Source organism: Panicum virgatum, chromosome 2K, assembly GCF_016808335.1.
Source record: "Panicum virgatum strain AP13 chromosome 2K, P.virgatum_v5, whole genome shotgun sequence".
NCBI classification, from domain to species: Eukaryota; Viridiplantae; Streptophyta; class Magnoliopsida; order Poales; family Poaceae; genus Panicum; species Panicum virgatum.
The window spans coordinates 41,960,442-41,984,109 of record NC_053137.1 but is presented as its reverse complement, the minus strand read 5'-3'; the positions used below and the strand labels follow the sequence as shown (position 1 = coordinate 41,984,109).

Sequence of the window (23,668 nt, the reverse complement as noted above, 5' to 3'; positions counted from 1 at the left end):
ATTTTCATTTTCTTCATCCTCAAAGAATGAATATCATTTTCTTCTAGCTAAGAAAAGGAATCTAGCACTTATGTTTTCCTTTTCTTACTGAGAATACGACTTCCTTTTCCATGTCTTCTAGCTTGCGTGTATGTTAGTTACAGCTTAGCAAGAGAGTTTCACAAGAGTTCTACACAATTTACGGTATTCTTGGTAATGCCACCATGAATCTCATGTCCTAATCATAAAAATATGTTGTATGTCAGGATTCTAGAAAGTGTTTAGGAATTTTATTTTATAAGAAATCAAGGTGAGATCAAACTTTTTGATTGCTAAACCCTTGCACACTGGATTCTAGAATATGTATGCACACTGTATTTTATTGCTAAATATTTTGTCAATGGTACGTGATATGCATTTGAATAGCAATAATACCCCTGCGGTAACCTTATTATCAATATCAAGATATAGGTGTATGGTGAGTAAAGTTTCATTTTTCCTATAGTTGCCCTAAACGGAGGAATGCCATTTTCTTCTTTTCCTACGCAATGGAAAATGATTTCCTTTTATTATAATTCCTCTATTCGCAAAAGCGGCAATTTTTTGGGTTGTCTAATTTGTTTGCAATTTCAGTCCATTGTGCAAAAGAATGGATGTAATATATTTTCTGGTAACAAAACATTTAAAATGTGAAATCCTATTTTCCCATTCAACATACACTGAATCATCCCATTTACACACACATATATTATTTCATTACCCCTTTCAAAGAACAAATGAAATGTGATTACAACAAAACATTAGCTTAGACGCCAATGCGCCGAACGAAAATTAAACAAAACATGCAAATAAAGCAACCTGTCCAAACTATACAAGCAAACTGACCAAACTATCTGTCCAAACTATACCGGGGTTCTTGAAGAACTATGTACAGAACGACAACTCAAAACAGAATTGGTCTCCTTGAAAAACGATGACCAACTTGTGAACGAATTGAGCACGTGAGGGGAATCAAAGCTGATCTGGCCGGGCGTCCGGCTGCCGACCGCCGCCGCCGCCGCCGCCGAAAGCGCGCCGCTTTAGCATCTGGGTGTAGTTGTAGATGGAGTTGAGGCGCTGCTGCCGCAGGTCCTCCTTGAACCCGCGGATGAACTCCTCCGCCTTGGCGTCCACCTCCGACCTACTCGCCTCCTCCTCCCTCTCCCGCTCCGGCCGCCGGCGCGCCGCCAGCGCGAGCGCGTAGGCCTCGTCCATGCTCATCCCGTTCGGGTCCTCGCCTGCGCCCTCCTCCGCCACCTGCACGAGCTCTGCCTTGGGCGACGGCGCGCGCGGCGATTGCCGCGCGATCATGGTCCGGGCCGTCGACGGGTCCTCCGATTCTTGGGCGGCGGCGGCGTCAGGGTGCAGGAACGGCGCGGTGGTGAAGCTGGCGGAGGGGAAGGAGAAGATGGAGAAGGAGCGGAGGCGCTGCAGCACCGCCGAGGAGGCCCTGCGCGTGATCCCGGCGCCGCGGCGGGGCGAGGCCAGCGAGGAGCGGGACCGGGACAGGACGGCGGCGACGGCGACGACCGCGTTCAGGAAGACGAACCACAGCGCGTAGGAGCCCAGCCACGCAGGCACCGGGAGCCACCGCCACACCGCCGCCATCATCTGCGCGCCCGCCAACTCTTGATCGGCCGCGCTCTCGGCTGCTTGGCGCGGTTGCTTCTCCTGGCTTGCTCTGCTTCGAAAGCTCAGGAGTTTTGTACGGGAAGAAAGGAAGAGAAGGCTCTGCTGCTTGGGCAGTTGCGTGCAGAGTATATAGCGTGTGGGGTGGATTAGATGCCGATGCAGAGGATTTTTTTTTGAACGGAACTTGACTTGTGTTTGGTCGCAATCTGAAATGGTCAGGAGCTAACTGTGTAATTTAAAATCAGAATACACTAAAGTACGTTTTCATGACTGGAATATCCTCCCTCTGAATGAAACATTTCACTATCGTACCCAAGTATATTATTTTTCATGTGAGACGTAGAGTCGGTAATCATATTGTAAAGCAAAGATATGTACAAATGCAGCACCACAGTTGCCGCAGACTAATAATCTGGAGAGCTGCTAAAGTGGCTGGCAGCCTGACACGACCGAAAGGTTAGTGACCAGCGGAAGGCTTTGACTCGGCAAGCGCATCTCGTCACGAGTTTATTTACCTTTTAACTTGGCCGCAGGTTTTGCATGCTTCCGTCCGCTAGCTTGCTTCCTTTTTTTTTTTTTTTTGAAAAGAGCCCGCTAGCTTGCTTCTAGGTTCGTTACAGTTGGTTACTCCTTTTATCCCTAATTGAAATAATACAATCTCGCTTAAACAATATTAAGTTTAATAAAATTAATACAAAATAGTACTTCTATAATATATTTGCATACTAAATCTATTTGGAGATATAATGTTAGTAATTTTTTATAAAAAATAATCATTAAAAATTTTTGACTTCTCGGGAAGCATGATTGAGAATTTTTTTAGGATGGACAGTGTACACAAGAGTTCATCGTAGCTTAATTAGTTAAGTGTTGTAGTGGGTATCTTGTCGGCACACTGTCATTGCGTGACAGTCCTGCTTTACTTTTACTTCTGCCGAAAAGAAAGAGCCGCTTTCCAGGAGATTGCATTACTTTGGTGGGATCGCCGTCATTCGACTGTGTCATCGTCATCGTCACATGAGCTCTTGACCCAGCGTTTGTCGTTGACTCTTCTCTATGCTGACTGGGTGTAGTAGTATTGTCGATATCAAACTGATAATTGGAAGGCTGTTCACGTTACCCGGAGAATCGTCCTCGAGCAGCAGACTACACGTGTGAGCTAGCTAGACTCTATTACTTAACTCCTTAATTAGTTCCGATTTAATTCTAAATAGAATCGTCATCCATTCTACTGTGCTAATTAAGCTTGCCTTTGTGTCATTGTGTGGATGTTAATATCTCCCCCCCTGTATTCATGATTTCATCTGCTGACATTTCAGCTTTACTAGCTAACGCGCACCTAGGATGACAAGTGCCATATCGGCACACGTCGCTGTCTTGCTTGGATATTGTCTGGTGCCACACGTTTCGTTCTGATTCTTTTCTTAACCCCCCCCACCCCCCCCCCCCCCCCCTCCCCCCGCACTGCATCCCAAACGAATTGAAAACGTCAGTCAAAGCTGGTTTGGCCGGAACGCCGGCGGCGAGCGCGACTAGCCGAGCATCTAGCGGAGCGGCGGAATATTGGAGAGTAAATTCCTGTATGCCATTGTAAAATTGAGATAATCTCTTATGTGCCATTGAAAATTAGCTGATCCCTTCTATGCCATCATTTTTAATTTTCCATCCCCTCAATGCCATTGCTGTTAACTCTCCCTAACAGATCCGTTAAAGCTTATGACGAAAAGACCAAAATACCCCTATGTAGGATGAAGCATATTTCTTACCTTCATTCCTCCCATGCCATTAGAAACAAGAACAGTATATATTGATCTAGTTATTTTATCAGGAGATAGAAGGCAAACATAATGATCGAACAAACCATATAGAGAGATGTCAAATATATAAAATTCATTGTAAGCTGCCAGTGCTGTTCATACAACTAGTTTTTGATGCCCAAACATGCATGGTTACAAGCAACCAGTGGAGTGCTTGGCGGCGGCAGTGGTGATGCCCTGCTCAGCCAGTGGTGATGCCCTGCGCAGCCAGCTTTCTCCCTCTCTCCACCACAAGCCGGCCTTCCTTCTCGAGGATGTAAAGCCCCTTCTCCGCCACCTTCTTCTGGCTCCGGTTGGCGATGACCAGCACCGGCTCCTCCTCCGCCGTCTGCCACGGCAGCTTGCGCCCGTCGGCCAGCTCGACCACGACCGCCTCCTCCGCTGCCGCGGCGACGGCGCCCCATCCGGGCACGACGGCCCACCGCGCCCACGCCTTGTCCACCTCGACGATGCCGAGGTCCACGTCCGTCTTGGTCCGCATGGGGGCGGCCTCCATGGCGGCGACGCCGTCCGTCTCGCGCACCACCGGCAGCAACAGCACGGTGGTAGCCTCGGCGACCTCGCCGTACTGGAGCCGCAACACGTTGACGGCTGGGCGAGCCGCGGCGGCGTCGTCCTCCTCCTCCACCTCCTCTCCGGCGGCCTTCTTCCTCGCGCGCTCCATCTCGAGCTCGACGTGCGCCCTGGCAGGGTCGGTCGGAAGCGGGCGAAGGCGAGGCAGTCGCCGGGGGAGGCCCCGTCGAAGTCCTCCCACCCGTCGTCGACCCCGCGGCGCCGCGGGAAGTCCTTCATGGAGCGCGCGAGCTCCCGCACGCCCTTGGGCTCAAGGCGGTGGTCAATGGAGTGCTTGGCGGCGTCGGCGCGCTGGCGTGCGTTGAGGAAGCGGAGCTCGTAGAGCAGCTCGGGCCCGCCGAGGGAGTCGAAGTAGGGGACCAGGTCGGGCGGGAAGGCGGCGGTCTCGCTGAGGAGCGAGTCGCGCACCTGCGAGGCGACGACGAGGCAGTTCTGCTCGACGCCGGAGATGCCGGTGGCCTCCTCGATGGAAGACGGGGTGAAGCCGTCCCGCGCGCCACAGGGAGCTCACGACGGGGTGGATCTGCTGACGGCGAGGCCCCTCCACGCGCGGCTGCACGGGCCTCCCCTTGCGTACGCAGCTGCTGGCCGCGCCTACCACTCCCGCTTCTGCGCGCCGCCCGCAGCTCCAGCGGCTTCTGCGCGCCGCCCGCAGCTCCAGCAGCCGCCCGCCACGCGCGGCCTAGCACCCCCCAGTGCCCGCGCCCGCGCGAGTGGGCACGCGCGAGGGCACGCGGGGCCCGCGCGAGGGAGTGAAGCGCGCGCCGCAGGGCCCGCGCGAGGAAGCCGCGCCTGCTTCGCCTCCGCACCGGCGCGCCCTCGCTTGGGTTCGGGGACGGGAGGGGGGATTGGCGTCGGGGACGGGAGGGGGGTGTGCGCTCGGGGGATAAGGTGATGGAGGGGTATTTTGGTCTTTTCGCCATAAGCTTTAACGGATCCGTTAGGAAGAGTTAACAGCAATGGCATTGAGGGGATGGAAAATTAAAAACGATGGCATAGAAGGGATCAGCTAATTTTCAATGGCACATAAGGGATAATCTCAATTTTACAATGGCATACAGGGAATTTACTCAATATTGGAAGGTCCTCTTCAACCACCGGATGAACTCCGCGCTACCACGCACCACGGACAGGGCTTTGGTACAGGCCATTTAACCCGCCTGCTTTTGGATTCGGAACCAAAAAAAATGCTTTAGTTCCGGGTCCAACAACTAACCGGGCAGCGTGGAGGGTCCAGAGGCCTTTTGTCTCGGTTGGTGGCGCCATTTGGGACCATTGGTCCGAGGATCAAAGACAAATGTAGGGGCTTTGGTCCCGGTTGGTGGCTCCAACCGGGACAAAAGAGCCCCGGCCCATATCCCCTTCTTCCTCCTCCCGCCCGAGCCATTCAACTCAGTGTTTTTTCTGTTCTTGGCTCGGGTGGAAGGAGTTCTTACCCATTTCCTCCACGATTTGTGAAGAATCTTCGATTTCCTATCTATTCAACAGTTATAAAGGTTAGAGCTTGTTCTTCTCATCATTCATTTTTTGTTTAGCTCAGTTTTTATTGTTTAGAAATAGAGAAATAGGAGATTTGTGAAAATTTCTTCATTTTTATACCATTTGAACTCAAATGTGTATAGTACTTTTAGTTGTGCATATATAGATAGAGTTACTTGTTTTAGTTTATCTAGATGAGTATAGAGAGTTGATGTGTGATTTTTCTAGATGAGTATAGAGAGTTGATGTGTGATTTTCTTGTATAGAGAGTTGTGTGATTTTTCATGTATAGAGAGTTCATATTATTATTATTATAAATTAAAACTAGATTTTTGTTTACAATGAGAGTATATATATTACAATGTGAGTATGTATATATTACAATATGACTATTTAATATTTTATTAATTTTTTATTATTATGAATAATTAGTTGTATTTTGTATGTGTTTTTATTATTTTGTTGTAAAGATAAGTGATGGATTATGTAGACCTTTTAATTAATCATGGTGTATGAAGAATGATATTAATTTGGACTATTTAAATTACTATGTTTGTGTGATGGATTATGTAGACCATTTATTTTTCTATTCATGTTATTCAAACAATGCAGATGGACCGGCAATAGATGTACAAAGCTGACCAACATACCAAAGAGTTCATTGATGGCTTGCATTATTTTTTGAATGTCGCCGAGGCAAACAAGCAGAATGGTTTCATGTGTTGCCCATGCTTACACTGCCAGAATAATAAAAATTATTCTTCTAGAACAACTCTTCACAGTCACATTCTGCGTCATGGTTTCATGCCCAAATACTTATGTTGCACCAAATATGGAGAAAAGGGTGTTGTGATGGAAGCCAATGAAGAAATAGATTGTGACGACGACGTCAATTTTCCTATCCATGCTGGATTCGGTGCCTTTGATGATGATACTGCCATGGAAGAGCCTGAAGCAGATGTTGCAGGAAATGAGCCCACCGACGAGCTTGGACAGGCATTGTGCGGTGAGCGGGAAGATTGTGAGAGTGAAAAAGAGAGGCTAAAGTTCTAGCAGATAATAGAGGACCATCGCAAGTTGTTGTACCCAGGATGTGAGGATGGGTTGAAGAAACTTGGCACCACACTGGAGTTGCTGCAATGGAAGGCAACATATGGTGTATCAGACAAGGGATTTGGTAAATTACTAAACCTTTTGAAAAAAATGCTTTCTAAAGACAACAAATTGCCTAGCACGACGTATGAAGCGAAACAACTTGTTTGCCCTCTAGGATTGGAGGTGCCGAAGATACATGCATGTTCCAATGACTGCATCCTCTACCGAGGTGACTACGAGAATTTGGATGCTTGCCCCGTATGCGTTGCATTGCGTTACAAGATCCGAAAAGATGATCCTGGGGACGTCGAGGGGGAGCGTCCCTGTAAGAGAGTTCCTGCCAAGGTCATGTGGTACTCGCCTATAATACCACATTTGAAGCGTCTGTTTAGAAATAAAGAGAATGCTAAGTTGATGCGATGACACAAAGAGGAACGCAAGCAAGACTCAATGTTGAGACACCCAGCGGATGGGTCACAATGGAGAAAAATAGATAGAACGTACATTGACTTTGACTTGGATGCGAGAAATATAAGGTTCGGTTTAAGTACGGATGGCATGAATTCTTTCGGTGAGATGAGCAGTGGGCACAACACTTGTCCTGTCACTCTATGCATATAGAATCTTCCACCATGGCTATGCATGAAGCGAAAATTCATCATGATGCCTATGCTTATCTTGGGCCCAAAGTAGCCTGGAAATGATATCGATGTGTACTTAAGACCATTGGTCGAGGAACTGTTATTTCTATAACGTAAAGAAGGTGTACGGATGTGGGACGAATACAAACAAGAGGACTTCAACCTACGAGCATTGTTGTTCGTAACCATCAATGACTTGCCTGCTCTTAGTAACCTGTCGAGACAATCGAACAAGGGATATAGAGCCTGCACACATTGTTTGGAGGATACCGATAGTATATGGTTGACTCACTGCAGAAAGTGTGTTTACATGGGTCATTGTCGGGTTCTTCCCGTCAGACATCAGGTACGAAAGAAAGGCAAGCATTTCAAAGGGCAGGGGGACCACCGAACAAAACCGATGCACCGTACTGGCAACGACGTCTTTGAAATGGTCAAAGATCTAGAAGTAGTATTTGGAAAGGGACCAGGTAGCCAATCTGATCCGAGCGACAACGGATTGGCGCCCATGTGGAAGAAGAAGTCTATTTTTTTGAAGCTACCATATTGGAAAGTCTTAGATGTTCGCCATGCAATTGATGTGATGCACCTCACAAAGAATTTTTGCGTTAACCTGATAGGATTCTTGAAAGTGTACGGAAAGAATAAAGATACACTAGCAGCACGTTAGGAATTACAACGAATGGAAGACAGAGATGCCCTACATCCTGAAAAGCGAGACAATGGACGACACTATTTATGTCCTGCCAACTATACTCTTAGCAAAGAAGAAAAAAAACATGTTTGAATGCTTGAGCAGTGTCAAGGTCCCATCTAGATACTCATCGAATATTAAAGGAATCCTAAATTTGCAAGAGACGAAATTGACAAACCTAAAGTCTTATGACTGCCACGTGCTTATGATTGAACTTCTTCCTATTGTGCTGCGGGAGATTCTGCCTGAGAATGTGCAGTTAACATCGTGAAGTTATGTGCCTTCCTCAGTGCAATTTCTCAAAAGACAATTAACCCAGTCAATCTGACAAAACTACAGAACGATGTGGTACAATATCTTGTTGGATTTGAGCTGATATTTCCACAATCATTCTTCAACATTATGACACATCTTCTAGTGCATCTTGTGAAAGAGATTGATATCCTCGGACCTGTATTTCTACACAACATGTTCCCCTTCGAGAGGTTTATGGGTGTACTAAAGAAATGTGTTCGTAACCATGCTCGTCCAGAAGGAAGCATCGCCAGTGCGTACGGAATAGAGTAGGTTATTGACTTTTGTGTTGATTTTGTTGATGATCTTAAACCGATTGGGGTCCCTGAATCGCGGTATGAGGGGAGACTAAATGGAAAGGGCACACTAGGGAAAAAATCTCATGTCTGCATAGATAATGACTCGTTCAAGAAAGCACATTATGCGGCCCACACATGATCCTATGTCTTGTACCTTGCTTCCTGTTGTCACTAACCTTTTGCAGGAGATTGATGATGGGATGGAGTCGAGGACGACTCCAATTCAAGAAGGGGAGGATGATGAGGACATCGATATGCTAGACACGTTCATGCCATGGCCCTCCCCAAGTTACAAGTCGTTACCAACTCGGTCATCACATTCGTCTCGGATTCAGCCAACACCCCTGCACGGTTTTGGTGATATCTCCCTCATACGACATCCAAATGAGGTGATCTTGGATGTGTTGGAATCGTGACGATGAGACGCTTCTTTTGGTTCTGGTCCCAGCTCCAGAAACCTCGTGGAACATTCTGTGTGACCACAGAAAGGTGTTGCATCACCTGTTTTGGGCCTTTTCAGGCTTTGTATCGTGTCGGGCCTTAAGCCCATGTTGTGGGCGCCCCCCTGGTCGCCCCAACCCTAGGACACCCCCTTTCTCCCTTAAACTCAGTAGCCACCGCCGTTTAGACTGGGGTTTTTTTTAGTCTTGAGTTTTCCTTCGAGGAATAGACATTGCATCGTTGTATCTGTGGCGACAAGTCCTTATACATTGATCCAGGGCCCTTGTTCTTGATCTCCTCCACTGTGTCGATTAGTCCTTTGGAATCGAGTTCTTGAACCCCTCTTTGATTCGCTTCATCCATATTTGCAATATCAGATTGCGTTGTTTACATCTTCTTGCTTGTGTCCTTCGATTCGCTTGCAGGAAAAGACTTCTCGGTGAGGTCAATCAAGTTGTGCTTGGTTGATAACCAACGGAGTAGTGGTGTAGCGGTTGCAGGGTTCGAATCTTGCTGATTTGAAGCCGGGTTGTCAATGTCAAGATCAACACCAATCGAACGTACCCATAGCTCTCGGAAGATCGGGCCTAGTACTCTTCAGTTCTTCAACAATCGTCCTTGGTGGATCCGTATATTGAGGAACATAAGAAGATTCTAACCTCGGAATTTTTAGAAAAGTCTGAGACCTGGATTATACGTCAACACATCGACACTTTCGGCAGCTGGTTGCGGAGACATCTAATGCATAACATGGATATAGGTGAAGAACTGTTCTTGTTGTCTAGGGGACCGTCTTGGAATATCTTAACGTACCAAGGGTACGAGATAAATGGAAACACATTTTACACGGCAGCTCAAGATAAAAAAACATAAATCAAAATAGTGGTGTGTGTATGGACACCACAGACATCAATGGAAAAAAGGAGACATTTTACGGTTACATTGAAGAGATATGGGAACTGGATTACGGTCCCAATTTCAAGGTGCCTCTGTTTTGGTGCCAGTGGGTGAAGCTGACTGGAGTAACAAAAGATTAGTATGGTATGACAATAGTTGATCTTAACAATCTTGGGTACAGAGAGGAGCCATTCGTCCTAGCCCAGGATGTTTCTTAGGTTTTCTACGTTAAGGACATGTCTAGCAAGCCAAAGAAGGGGATCAACAAACAAACCGATGAGCTAAAGCGATATATAGTCCTTTCAGGTAAAAGAAATATCATTGGAGTCGAGGATAGGATAGACTTGTCAGAGGATTATAATAACTTTGTTGATATTCCATCTTTCACCGTCAATGCTGATCCATGCATCCTACTGGCCAATGAGGATGCTCCATACTTGCGCCATGATCATAATCAAGGGACATTTGTGAAGAGAAAGTCTATTACCATACCAGTACCTGCTGATCCTTGATGTATTAGAATCATTATGTAATATTTCATAAACATGTGATGGAGAATTTGAATATTTTATTATATATGTGATGCATCAATTTCTCTAAACATATATATAGTTTTAATATATGTGATGCATCAATTTCTCTAAAAATAAATATGTATTTATAGGGTTAGTACTTATTTATTTATTTTTATTTATATTTGTTTCATGAAACATATAACTACAAACACTAACTAACACATTAAAACTCACTCACAAAACAAACACATTGACTAGCACATGAAATGGCTATGTTATATGTAAAACTCGCTTTTTTAATGTTAATGTGTTGAAGAAACTCATTTTATTTCGAAAACCAATAGTTTGAAACAATTATTTTGTCTAATACATATTTGCATAGTAAAAATAAAAATTATAATATGCATAAAGTTGTATATATCAAGGATCCAAATAACTTAAATACAAATAAACAATTTTTTGTGTACATATCAAGTATAAATAAGGCCAGGAACTTTATTTATTATTTTTGGAACCCTAATTTATTTTTTACACAATTAACAGCTGCTATCCTATTTTAAAAAGGCAAATAAAAATAGAAAAAAAGAAACAATTCAAGAACCTAAAAATTTTGGCGCCACGGGCCCCTATTTGTCCCGGGTGGTAGATCCACCCGAGATTAAAAATGGGCCGCAGGCGTATTTTTGCTGCGGCCCACCAAAAGCCCCCTTTGGTCCCGGGTGGAGCCACCACCCGGAACCAAAAGGTCTTTTGTCCCGGGTCGTGGCTCCAACCGGGACCAAAGGGGGGGGGGGGGCGCCTTTGGTCCCGGTTCCAGCCACCACCCGGGACCAAAGAGCCTTTGGTCCCGGGTGGTGGCTGGAATCGGTACCAAAGGCCCCCATTCTATATATCCTGGCGCCCCTCCTGCCCTCCCAACACTTGGATTTTTCTTGATCTCGTCGAGCTTCCACCGCCGCCGCCGCAGCCGCTGCTCGCCGTCGTCGTGCCCACTCGCCCCACACCGTCGTCCTCATTTGCCGGCGTCGTATTCCTTGGGCGACTCGCCCCACACCGTCGTCCTCATTATTGGATCCTTGTAATTTTAGGATGGAAATTTATTGGATCCTTGTAATTTTAGGATGGAAATTTTGATCCTTGTAATTTTAGAATGGAAATTTATTGGATCCTTGTACTTTTAGGATAGAAATTTATTGGAAATCTAGTTTGAAATTTAGATGGAAATTTAGTTTGAAATTTATTGGAAATTTAGTTTGAAATTTAGTTGGAAATTTAGTTTGAAAATTTTGATCCTTGGAAATTTAGATCCTTGTAAATTTTGGATTGAAATTTATTGGAAATTTAGTTGGAAATTTAGTTGGATACTTTCTTTAATTTGATCAAAACAATTTGTATATTCAATAGTTTGTTAAGATGGACCCACGACGTGACAAGATGGATGATGAGCAATTCTTAATGGACATAATTGCATCCGGTAACGCCGCCGCGGCTGCTCATGCTGACGACACCGGTGATGCCGCCAATACCGACATATACCTCAATATGTCCGGTGGCGAGGAAATTGATCAAACTACAGATGCTGCTCATGACCATGAAGCAAATGTATATACTTAAATATCGATCCTTCTGTTCTAAGTTGTACTTACAATGAGTCATAACCATGAATATATATTTATTTTTTTGAAGCCATCTGGATCAACAAGTCAGCAGACCAAAAAAATGAAGTAAGGCCCGACCAAGAAATTGGAAGGGCGATTTATTATAACAGAAGTGGCTCCAGATGGCGAACCGATCGCTCCAGAAGCAGCCGCAAAGAAATACGTTAGGCAATGTGGATGTCTTGTCCGGTACCACATCCCTATAAGTTTTAGGTTATGGAAAGCTAACAATCCGAGTAAGCAAAGGGATGCGGTGCCTGAAAAAGAAAAGGAATGGCTCTGGCGGGAGCTGAAGAAGAACTTCACGGTTCCAGCTGAATCAGAAGAAGCAGCTAAGCGCTGGACCCTAAGCAAGATGGCCGAACAACTTCAGACATTTAAGAAGAATCTAACGAAGAATTATATCAAGAATGGGAAAATGCCCGAGTTTACTGGAGACCTTTCAAAGCAGAAGGACCACTAGAATGCCTTTGTGGCATATAAGTCTTCAGAGCTTGGGATTCGTAACGTGGAAAAGGCCAAGGAAAATGCCTCCAAGAAAATATATCATCACACTCTAGGGGCAAGGTGGGTACAAGATGGCAAAACCAAAATGTGAGAAGATGGAGTAGGATTTGATTGACAAAGATATCACACCTGCGACCATCACCTGGCCTGAACGTTCAAAGAACTGGTACTATGCTCATGGTGGAACATTGAACCCAGAGACGGGTGAGTGCGTCTTTGGCCAGAAAATTCAGCAAGTGGCCCGGAGACTACAGGAGGCCATACAAGCAGTTGGCCAAGGGACATTCTAGCCCGATAGAGAAAAGGACGAGCTGACTTACGCCCTTCAGAACCCAGAACATCCGGGGCATACAAGGGGCAAGGGAGTGGTTGCGTGGAAATATAGTTTCAGAGATTACATCGATACATATAGAAGCCGGGATAGAAGGAAGAACGAGGAGCGATTGCACTTGCGAAGGCTAGAGGAAAAGCTCCTCTCACAAGATGAAAGAATGGCAGATGAGGTTAAATGCCAGGTGGCCTTAGCAATGAGCCAGCAGCAGCAACAGCAAGCGACGCCTGCAGAGCCTATTGTCGATGCGGCCGGCCTATCTCAACGTAAAAGCAGCTGCGCCTCCACGGGCCTCCCTGCCGATACGGGAATCGCCGCTATTGATACGACGGCCGAGCAGCACTATCCAGTGGATGAGATCACCCAGTGGACACCTTGTGTGCTTCAAACTTGCACTAAGAACTTAAGGTTCACGGGAGCGTACAGTTTCGCCATGCCAAGCATACCAGGCGAGGTGTACCATGGGCCGGAGATCCCGATTGGATACGCTAAAGTTGGGGTCGAGGGGGTGTGCAATGATTGGAAGAATCTCGAGCTCGATATTCCTGGAGGTGACGGGGAGACAACACTAGCAGACGCCGTTCATGGTTACATCCTATGGGACAAGCAGTACATCATCCTCAAGCCTACCGATCAGGGATCAAGGCCGGCATTGCCGCAACCCGATCGTCGTTCACCTGCTCCGCCACTGTCTCCGGGACCTGCCCCAGAACACTCTGCTGCTGAGCTGCCATCTCCTAGGCAGCCGTCGACTACTCCTACTGAGCCGCCATCTCCTGGCTCACCTCCTCCGCCACCGCCAAAGAAGCGAAAGAAGACGGAGCCAGAGAATCAGGATAAACTACTGGACCCTTCAAAATTAAATTTTTTTATTGGAATGAAAGAAGCGAATAGGAGAAAGTTCATTGAGAAACCGCTTTCGGACTATGATCGCTCAATTAAGAAATCATACCTGAAGAGGAAATCAAGGTCGTCATCGTTCGATATTCCACAGCTCGACGCCCAAGAGAAATAGTCAATACAACCACTAGTTGTTCTAAACCAGGAACAACAAGGCTTTCTGGGGTTCTTGTAATCATCAAGACTCACTACTGATCAGATAACATGGGCTTTGAATCAATTTCCGGATCCGGATAAAGATTATCCGATAGCTCCAGTGGTGAGATGACCATATAAGGAGGGCACCAGCCTTGTCCCCTCAGATATTGTGCCTTTGCTTCCAACGCAAATGCGAAGGCTACATGACTTGTACATGAAGGCGATGAGAGACTGTAACTTCATGCAGGGTGCAAAGATAACAGACAAAGATTTTTTTCGTGGAGAGGCCATCATATGGATTGATTGGGAAGAAATCTACCAACTATACCGTCAGGACTCCCTCGACATCTCTATCGTCACTTTGTGGCTTCTGTAAGTGTGTTCTTGAAGTCCCGATTCATTACAAGTTCCAAACCTATTGATTCCTTACTTCATTTTGTATCTCATAGGATGGAGATTCAAACTTGTCGGAAAAAAAGGGTATTACCAAATCGGCTTCATCGACCCAATAGTTGTGAATTGTAAGAATCTCCAGAGCAATCCTGCAGAACTTTCAAAAACTTGTACAAGTACTTAAGCGTTCAGCACTATAAGTCGACCATTGCATTTCTGTACAACTTTGGGCAAGTCTTTTCTGCCATGTAACTATTTTAGTTCTATATAACTAAATTTTATTAATCTTACATGAAATCTTGCAGAGATCACTAGATACTAATTAACATATATCCTGACAAGGGCTTAGCGATTGTTATGGACTCATTGCGCAGAGATCCAAACCAATACAAAGATATGACCGACATGTTGGACAAGTAATTTACCACCTCAATTACCATTGCTTTGAAATCAACGACAACTATATTTATTCGTTTTGGTTCGTGTTCAGGGTTTGAAAGAAATTCGTTCGAAAGCATAGTGGCAATAATTTCAGAGCCGAACTAAAGTGGAGGAAAAACTTTCCGATACGGGTGAGATTCTACTTTATTTGCATGTTCCATATCCTTTAGTATATATGAATACATTGATAGCTAATTACTTCATTTATTTCTCTTGAAGTGTCAGAGGCAGGCACAAGGAACTAATTTATGCGCATACTATGTCATAGAGAATGTCCACACCCTAGTGGGAAAATTGGCTGTAGGACATCCTTCAATGTTGGTTTTTGCTCTAGACCACTAAAAAATTATGCGTTTGCTGAGAGACACTCTTCAACTATTCCAATTTGCTACAGGACACTAGAGTCTATTCTTTATTCAGATTAACTGAAAAGGAATGGTAAATGACCAAATTACCTCATACCTACAGCTTCCGATTCGCACTTTGCTCCCTCCAGCTCCGGCGAGCAGCGGCCCTCCTGCCTGCCCCTACTCCGGCGTGCAGAGGCCTTCTTGCTTCCCACCCATTTTGTAGCGCCGACCACAGCTTCGGTCCGCAGGCCATGGCGCAGCAACCGCCGCGCCACCACGACGACGCCCTTCCTGGGGCGCGGTAACCGCCGCGCACGCGCACAGCTCCGCTAGCAGCGTCATGGCCAGCTCCGTCGCCCTCCTGCCACCTGCCACCGGCGGCGGCGGTGCATCGAGCTCCAGCTCGATGGCCTCCTGCTTCGTTCCGCGGGGTGCGGAGGTTCTAGACGCGGCCCTCCTGCCGACGGCCTGGTCTGGCGCGCGGCGGCCCTCCCCTGCTGCCACCCATGACCCGCCCATGGCGCTGCGTCACTGCTGCTTTAGCACCGCTGCCCGCTCCGTCTTCTCCAACCTCGTGCCGGGAAGGGATCGCCGGCCAAGTTGCAAGCTGGTCCGTCCGTCCGTCCCCTAGACGCGTGCCGCGCGAGGAGCACATGGTGGCTTGGCCGTCTATTCTGTAGCGAAGAGGAGAGGGGGCACCGCCGGGGTAGCACGCCCGGCCGGGCTGCGAGCAGGAGAGCTGCGCGCGGGGGAGGAAAGCGGCGCGCCACCGCTGGTACGCGAGAAAGCATAGGCTTGAGAGAGAGATTGTTGTGCGGGAGAGGATAAGTGAATAGGGGCAAATTCGTCATTTTGTGTGATTATCCAATTAACTTGAACAAAATAGTGGGCGTGATGTCTCCCAGCAAAGACAACTGATTTTTTAGTGTCTATGAGCAAAGGCAATTTTTTTAGTGGCTTCTAGCAAAAAGCATCATTGAATTGTGTCCACGAGCAAATTTACCCTACCCTAATAGGTCCTCAAAAGACCTTTACCGTATGACAGCAGGAAGTAAATAAAAAACTTAATCAAACTTAGCTTGCGTGCAACTCGTTTTATAAATTGTTATAATTAATATTCTCACTTTTCCACAGCTCAATGAAATGCGAGACAAAACTCATACCAGAGGAAAAGATCTTGGCGATTCAAAAAGCCATTTGCGAATTTATTGTTCACGAGATCCTGGACCCGGCAGGAGAATACTACTATGATGGCGTGTCAAACATAGATAATAGGAATAAATATGATAAAATTAAGTAAAACTCTTATTGCACTTTGTATGTAATTAAGTATATATGTATGTATCTGAGTATATCTATGTATGTGTATGTAAATATATATATGAACTCCATTAATATAGATATAGATGAATGTATATATATATATTCATTTATGTAATATTAGTTCTTAATATTTATCGTATATATAGGAATTCACATTGTGTATATGAATTCCTATATATATGATAAAAATTAAGGACTAATATTACAAAAATGAATTTATATTTATATTTATCTATATTAGTGGAGTTCATACTCTACTTAAATTCTAATACAAAATTGAATCTGAAATGGAATAGAAATAACCTAAAAGAAAAAAAGGAAAAAAAGGACCCTTTGGTCCCGGTTGGTAACACCAAGCAGGACCAAAAGGTCTGCCTACCAACCGGGACCAAAGGTCCTCTTTTGTCCCGGTTATCTGACCCGGAACAAAAGGAGGCCTTGGCGGTCTTGATTGCGAAACCGGGACAAAAGAGATTTCTCAACCGGGACAAAAAAAAAAAAACCTGTTCTGTAGTAGTCGTCGATGCTCAACATTTTTGGATACTGTCTGGTGCCATATATAGGTTTCAGATCTTAATCTAAAAAAATATATAGGTTCCAGATGTGAGACCTGCCCTCTTGCCGTCTTGCGTGAGCTGGGCGTCAAGCTTTTTTTATTTTTTTGTGACGTTAGCCGGGCGTCAAGCTTGGCCGCATTGGATTGTTCTTGGATCGGAAGAAACGCATAATAATTACAGAATTTTCCAGTCCACCGGTTAGTTGTGCAGATCCTAATCCCGGAGAAAGACACCCTCCCATCCCCATCACAGTAGTGACTGATTTTGGATTACACTATATAGATGATGACATTATGTATATCCAATGCAAGTTTTGTGAAAAGAAAATACACGAATGAGCAGCTGTTTTGCAGTAAAAATTGCATTGGAGGGGGAAAAATGTTGAATGCCCATTATTACTCTGGATAAAGTAAAAAAATAATTTGTACTCCCTCCGTTCAAAATTATAGGTCGTTTGACATTTTCAACCCCAAGTTTGACCAGTCATCTTCTTCAAAGATTTGTGCAAAACATCACTTCTTTGGTTGTGTGCAAGCTCTTCAAGAATGACTTAAATTTGACTATTTGCACAAATTTTTTGAATAAGATAAGTGGTCGAATTAAACTTGGTGTTAAAAAAATCAAACAACTTACAATTTGGAACAGAGGGAATATTGGTCAGCATGTTTAGCCGTGTTATATCACGAGGCTTGCTTAGTCTCCACTTTGTTAGGTCAGCAAAACATTGGGCTAAGAATGGGTAACACATGTTCTGTCCATCCTACAAGATGCGCATCAAACTATGTTATGTCACTGAACAATGTTATTATTATAATTATGTTCAAGCTAGAAGATATACACCAAACAAATGTTCTGGCCAAGAAAAAAAAAGTTCTGTCCAAGCCACAAGATATACACCTGCACACTATATGCTAGCTTATTTACAAACAAACAAAAAACACCAAATCAAAAGATACTTAAGTGTATAAAAAAACATCAAAAGATAGTTGGCCCCCTAAAAATGCTGACCAAAATCTAAAAGAATTGAATACGTCACTGAGTCAAATACTCTAAAGCTGATCTGGCCTCGCATCCGGCGGCCGGCGGCCACCGGCGAGCCCACGCTGTTTGAGCATCTGGGTGTAGTTGAAGATGGAGTTGAGCCGCTGCTGCCGCTGGTCCTCCTTGAACCTCCGGATGAACTCCTCCGCCTTGGCATCCACCACGGACAGCCTCGCCGCTTCCTCCTGCTCCCGCTCCGGCCGCTGCCGAGACGCCAGGACCAGCGCGTAGGCCTCGTCCATGCTCATCGCGTTCGGGTCCTCGTCCTCGTACTCTTCATCGTTGTCGTCCACATCCTCCTCACCTGCCGCCGGCACGGGTGGCGGTGGTGCTAGCACGAGCGCTCGCGGCGACGGCAGCGGCTTGTTGGTGGGTGAACGCACACGCACCAGCTCCTCTGTTTCTTGATAGGCGGCTGCGGCGGCGTCGGGCTGGAGGAACGACATGCAGGCGGACGGGAAGGAGAAGATGGAGAAGGAGCGGAGGCTCTGCAGCACCGCCGAGGAGGCCCTGCGCGTAACGCCGCCGCCGCCGCGGCGTGGCGTCGCCGCCAGAGATGGCCGCGCACGGGAGGACAGGATTGCGACGGCGGCGACCACGGCGTTGAGCGCGACGAACCACACGGCCTCGGACCCCAGCCACGCCGGAAGCGACGGCCACCACCACGCCGCCGCCATCGTCGGCCAAGCTCCGTGGGATTCTCCTTCGCGCGCCCGGCTCTTACGCCCGCGCTGCACTGCTGCTGCTGGCTGCTGCTGCTCGAGGCCGAGAACGGCGTGATAGCAAAGACTTCGTGTGCCGGGAGGATGTGGGGGCTCGAATACGCACGGGTAGAGTTTATATAGCGCTAAATTAACGGAAAATTGGCTGTAGGACATCCTTCAATGTTGGTTTTTTTGCTCCAGACCACTAAAAAATTATGATTACACTCTTCAACTATTCCAATTTGCTACAGGATACTAGAGTCTATTCTTTATTCAGATTAACTGAAAAGGAATGGGAAATGACAAAATTACCTCATACCTACGGCTTGCCCCTCCTGCTTCCGATTCGCACTTTGCTCCCTCCTGCTCCGGCGAGCAGCGGCCCTCCTGCCTGCCCCTGCTCCGGCGTGCAGAGGCCTTCTTGCTTCCCACCTGTTTCGTAGCGCCGGCCACAGCTTCGGTCCGCAGGCCACGGCGCAGCAGCCGCCGCGCCACCACGACGACGCCCTTCTTGGGGCGCGGTCACCGCCGCGCACCCATCCGCGCACGCGCACAGCTCCGCTAGCAGCGTCATGGCCAGCTCCGTCGCTCTCCTGCCACCCGCCACCGGCGGCGGCTTAGCATCGAGCTCCAGCTCGATGGCCTCCAGCTTCGTTCCGCGGGGTGCGGAGGTTCTAGACGCGGCCCTCCTGCCGACGGCCTGGTCCGGCGCGCGGCGGCCCTCCCCTGCTGCCACCCGTGACCCGCCCATGCCGCTGCGTCACTGCTGCTTCAGCACCGCTGCCCGCTCCGTCTTCTCCAACCTCGTGCCGAGAAGGGATCGCCGGCCAAGTTGCAAGCTGGTCCGTCCGTCCGTCCCTCCCACGCGTGCCGCGCGAGGAGCACATGGTGGCTTGGCCGTCTATTCTGTAGCGAGGAGGAGAGGGGGCACCGCCGGGGTAGCATGCCCGGCCGGGCTGCGAGCAGGAGAGCTGCGCGCGGGGGAGGAAAGCCGCGCACCACCGCTAGTATGCGAGAAAGCATAGGCTTGAGAGAGAGATTGCTGTGCGGGAGAGGATAAGTCAATAGGGGCAAATTCGTCATTTCATGTGATTATCCAATTAACTTGAACAAAATAGTGGGCGTGATGTCTCCCAGCAAAGACAATTTTTTTTAGTGTCTATGAGCAAAGTCAAATTTTTTAGTGGCTTCTAGCAAAAAGCATCATTGAATGGTCCAGGAGCAAATTTACCCCTCAATTATCTCGTTTTCTTGTTGAAAAGTAGCACGGCCGAAGAAGTTGTCCGTGTCATAGATCCGCTGTGACCTAGGCAATGCGGCCGGTCAAGCATGGACCAGGCACGCCATGTACGTATCTTCACATGATTGGTTTGGTTCCCATGGGAATGAACTTTATCTATTTTCCTACTTTCAATTCTGCCCATTTGTTTCTTCGGTGCAAGTGAATTTCGGTGGCACCATGGAATCTCAAGATTGACGGATTGATTGTTTAAAACAAATTATGGAAGGAAACAATTAACGCTGTTGGTAAGGGCATTCAGCTGAGACAGTGCACACAAGCAATTGTTAATATACTTTATTTTAGTCCAAGCCATATTCAAGATTTTCATTGAAAAAAATGAGGTGTGAGAAATAAACAAAATCAAGGAAAATTATACCCGAATTGATTATGCTAACCGAAAGCATTGATAAATTCTATGTTAATTCTTTGTGATTACCCTTATAAGCCATTTTTTTTTGTAAATGACCACTCCTACTTTTATTTTGTTGCATATGTCGTTGTTGTCTTTATGGAAGTTAGGTACTGACAATAGTATAATCTCAACCTTTTTTTATGGAAACATGCTTCCGTACGCTAGCATCTACAGGTTAGTTCATTAATCTATTCAGAGTATGTAGACTTTTGGGGGCGCTTTCCAGGATATATATTACTCGCTCTGTTTCGAATTATAGATTGTTTGACTTTTATGACACCAAATTTGACTACTCGTCTTATTCAAGAAATTTGTATAAAAATAGTCAACTTTAAGTCATTTTTGAAGAACTTGTATTGATAAAGTAAGCCACAACAAAAAAGTAATACTTTGCACAAATTTTTGAATAAAATAATTAGTCTAACTTGGAGTCAAAAAATCAAAGGACCTATAGTTTGGAACGGAGGAAATAATTGTGTGTCACCATCACTCTTGTGGAAGTCGTCGTCATCATCATCATAAGACCAGTCCCAATGGTAGTTTCATGGAGGGTTTCATGACATTAAATACAATCACTTTTACTGACATGACAAAGAGAGAGAAGACTAGAGTTTCATCACCATAAAACTCATCTGGCACAATTATCTAGTTCTCAGTCTAGATAACTGTGTCCATAAAACTCCCACTGAGACTGGCCTAAGTTCATGACTAAACACTTTTTCCTACTGATTTTCGTGCTGACCAGGTTTAGCGTTATTAATATAATAATATCTGCATGCATGCACATGCATGTCGATCTCGACATTATAAATACGCGTCACCACTGGGACTTGGCCGCCAAGTAGCCTTCCATGTTTGATTCGCAGGGAAGCTAAGCACTGGTATTATCAGCACTGTCGTCGTCTCGATCTGGTTTACTTTGTCCCGGGATCCCGTGTACATGTAGCTGTCCCGTGCCGTTTCCAGGCGTTTCAGTCATGCGTCAGCTCCAAACACACACACACACGTGCCACGTCTAAATATTCTCCGGCGCCATACGTTTCTGACAAGTTCCAACCGGAATTTAATTATTTTGTGACATCGATGTTGATTAAACCTAAAATCTGAATGTACATGGAAGGTTCAGGTAGCAAAGCAACCAAGTCATCACCTACATCGACATGCATCTCGTGATGATGCAAGTCTAGACGACGGCAGACCTTTGTAATCTTGCGTGCGCTTCGGCGTCTCGCCGGCCGCCGGTACGGCGGTCGGCTTGGACTCTTCTTAGTCGTGGTGATCGTGTCTCGCCGCCTCCGGCCGGCCTCTCCGGAGTCCGGACGCTCCAGTGAGCGCTACGGGACAAGGTGGCGAGGCCCCGCGTGGAATAAGCAAGACGCGTTAGTTAGTTTCAGAAAGAACAGAGGAAGATTCTCGTACGAATTAAACGAATTGATGGGTGTTTAGTTGATGAAAATTTTTGGTACAAAGTCACATCAAATGTTTGACCCGATGTCGGGAGAGATTTTCGGGCACTAATTAAAAAACTAATTTCAGAACTTGTTTGGAAACCGCGAGACGAATCTTTTGAGGTCTTTGACCGCATCATTAGCACATGTGGGGTTACTATAGCACTTATGGCTAATTATGCACTAATTATGCTCAAAAGATTTGTCTCGTCGTGTACATCTAAACTGTGCAATTTGTTTTATTTTTTAACTATATTTAATACTCCATACATGTGTCTAAAGGTGAGGCAAAAATTTTTGGGTGAAAATTTTTGGTAACTAAAGGCGAGGCAAAAATTTTTGGTCGGTAGGGGCAGTCACTTCTTACTCGAACCTGCAACCGATCGATCGAGCCGGAACCGGAAGGTTCTGGTTTCATCGCCGCGCGCCGTTGCTCGTGTTTTACAAGTACTCTATATTCAAGAAACAAATTGTTGCAATCCCACTAGCGTGTAGACTTATCCATTTTTCAGAGCAGATCCGCACGTGACCAATAAGGAAGGGGTATACCCTTTCATTAGCGCACGTGGCTAGGAATCTGGGGCTACAAGATTCCCATTATTATGGATGGATTCATATCATGAAATAGAATTTGGATAACACCTTTTACCATATTTTAATTTGAATCGAATCTTATCGGATATAAATATAAAAAATAGTTCGACTTTAGATTTGGATACCTTCTTGATATGGAAGATAGAGTCGTGTTATCAATAATTTTATAGTACATCAAATTCATGCTAGCGACCGCTAGACCAGTTGGTCTAGCAGTGTGCTTGGCTGCCAGGTCGGTTCGAACCCCCACGAGGCGGATTCGTTGGCCGGAGGTGGCGCAGTTTATCCACGCGTTGAAAAAAATCCTAATATTTGCATAAACATAGCTAACAAAAAACAACATACTTATCAATATTTAATTTTATAATTGAATATGTTAAAGTAATTATAAATATAAAGTAAATAAATATTTTAATAATATATGAAGACTTAACAATTAACACATATAAAAAGTAATTTCATCACTAAATAAATAATTAAATTCACACATACAAAATAGCTTCAACATTAATTAAATATATTAAAGTAGTTATATTTAATGTTTTATATGATTAGTCATATTAGAACTAATCTTAATAGTTATGTTTCATATGGATAGTTTTAAATAGTTTAAATGGTCTAAATGTAATTAGTCGTGAAATAAGTTTAAACTGAGTTGAGATTCGGATACATCCATGCGCCATCCATATTAAAATTGGATATGCATATTAGCTTTTGTAACGGATATGGATAATTCATATCTTTATACATCCACATGCATCCCTAGCCCCCTATATGGAAAGCATTGAGTTTTACTCAGACTAGTATATTTCCTGTGCTACCGCTACAAAAAAATATTTTGCAATACAAAAGAAACAACCAAAGAATATTTTGGTAAAATACATTGCTACTAGAAAATAGGAACACTTGATGTTGATATAGCATGCTAACATGGTAAGACACATAGAATGAAGGACTAAGTTGAGCTGCATAAAAAAGGTTGAGGTTTGAAAAGGTCATTTGAAAAGTTTAGGGATGAAGTTGACCCTCGACTAAAATTTTGTGGATGAAATAGGCTATTCCACTGAAGAAATGGTAGTCCTTTTAATTTTGAATTGATTTTCTATAGAAATTTGATCTAATTTTGTCAACATATTATATACTACTAGATAATTATGCACATGCGTTGCTACAGATAAAATTAGTATAAATATT

The 23,668-nt window shown here is 45.5% G+C and overlaps 2 protein-coding genes and 1 pseudogene across 2 annotated transcripts; all 3 read right to left on the bottom strand.

Annotated features, from left to right (window-relative positions):
* Positions 1–710: 710 nt before the first annotated feature.
* LOC120677758 (pathogen-associated molecular patterns-induced protein A70-like) lies at positions 711–1,788 on the bottom strand. Its single transcript, XM_039958945.1, has one exon. The coding sequence runs from the start codon at positions 1,627–1,629 to the stop codon at positions 991–993; it is 639 nt and encodes a 212-aa protein (XP_039814879.1). The 5' UTR covers positions 1,630–1,788; the 3' UTR covers positions 711–990.
* Positions 1,789–3,648: 1,860 nt separating this feature from the next.
* On the bottom strand, positions 3,649–5,316 carry LOC120695314 (annotated as a pseudogene).
* A 12,464-nt stretch (positions 5,317–17,780) lies between these two features.
* Positions 17,781–19,490, bottom strand: LOC120677735. Its single transcript, XM_039958920.1, has 2 exons — positions 19,051–19,490; positions 17,781–18,943 (listed from the first exon to the last, which is right to left on the bottom strand). The coding sequence occupies exon 2, from the start codon at positions 18,910–18,912 to the stop codon at positions 18,043–18,045; it is 870 nt and encodes a 289-aa protein (XP_039814854.1). The 5' UTR covers positions 18,913–18,943; positions 19,051–19,490; the 3' UTR covers positions 17,781–18,042.
* Between the last annotated feature and the right edge of the window lie 4,178 nt (positions 19,491–23,668).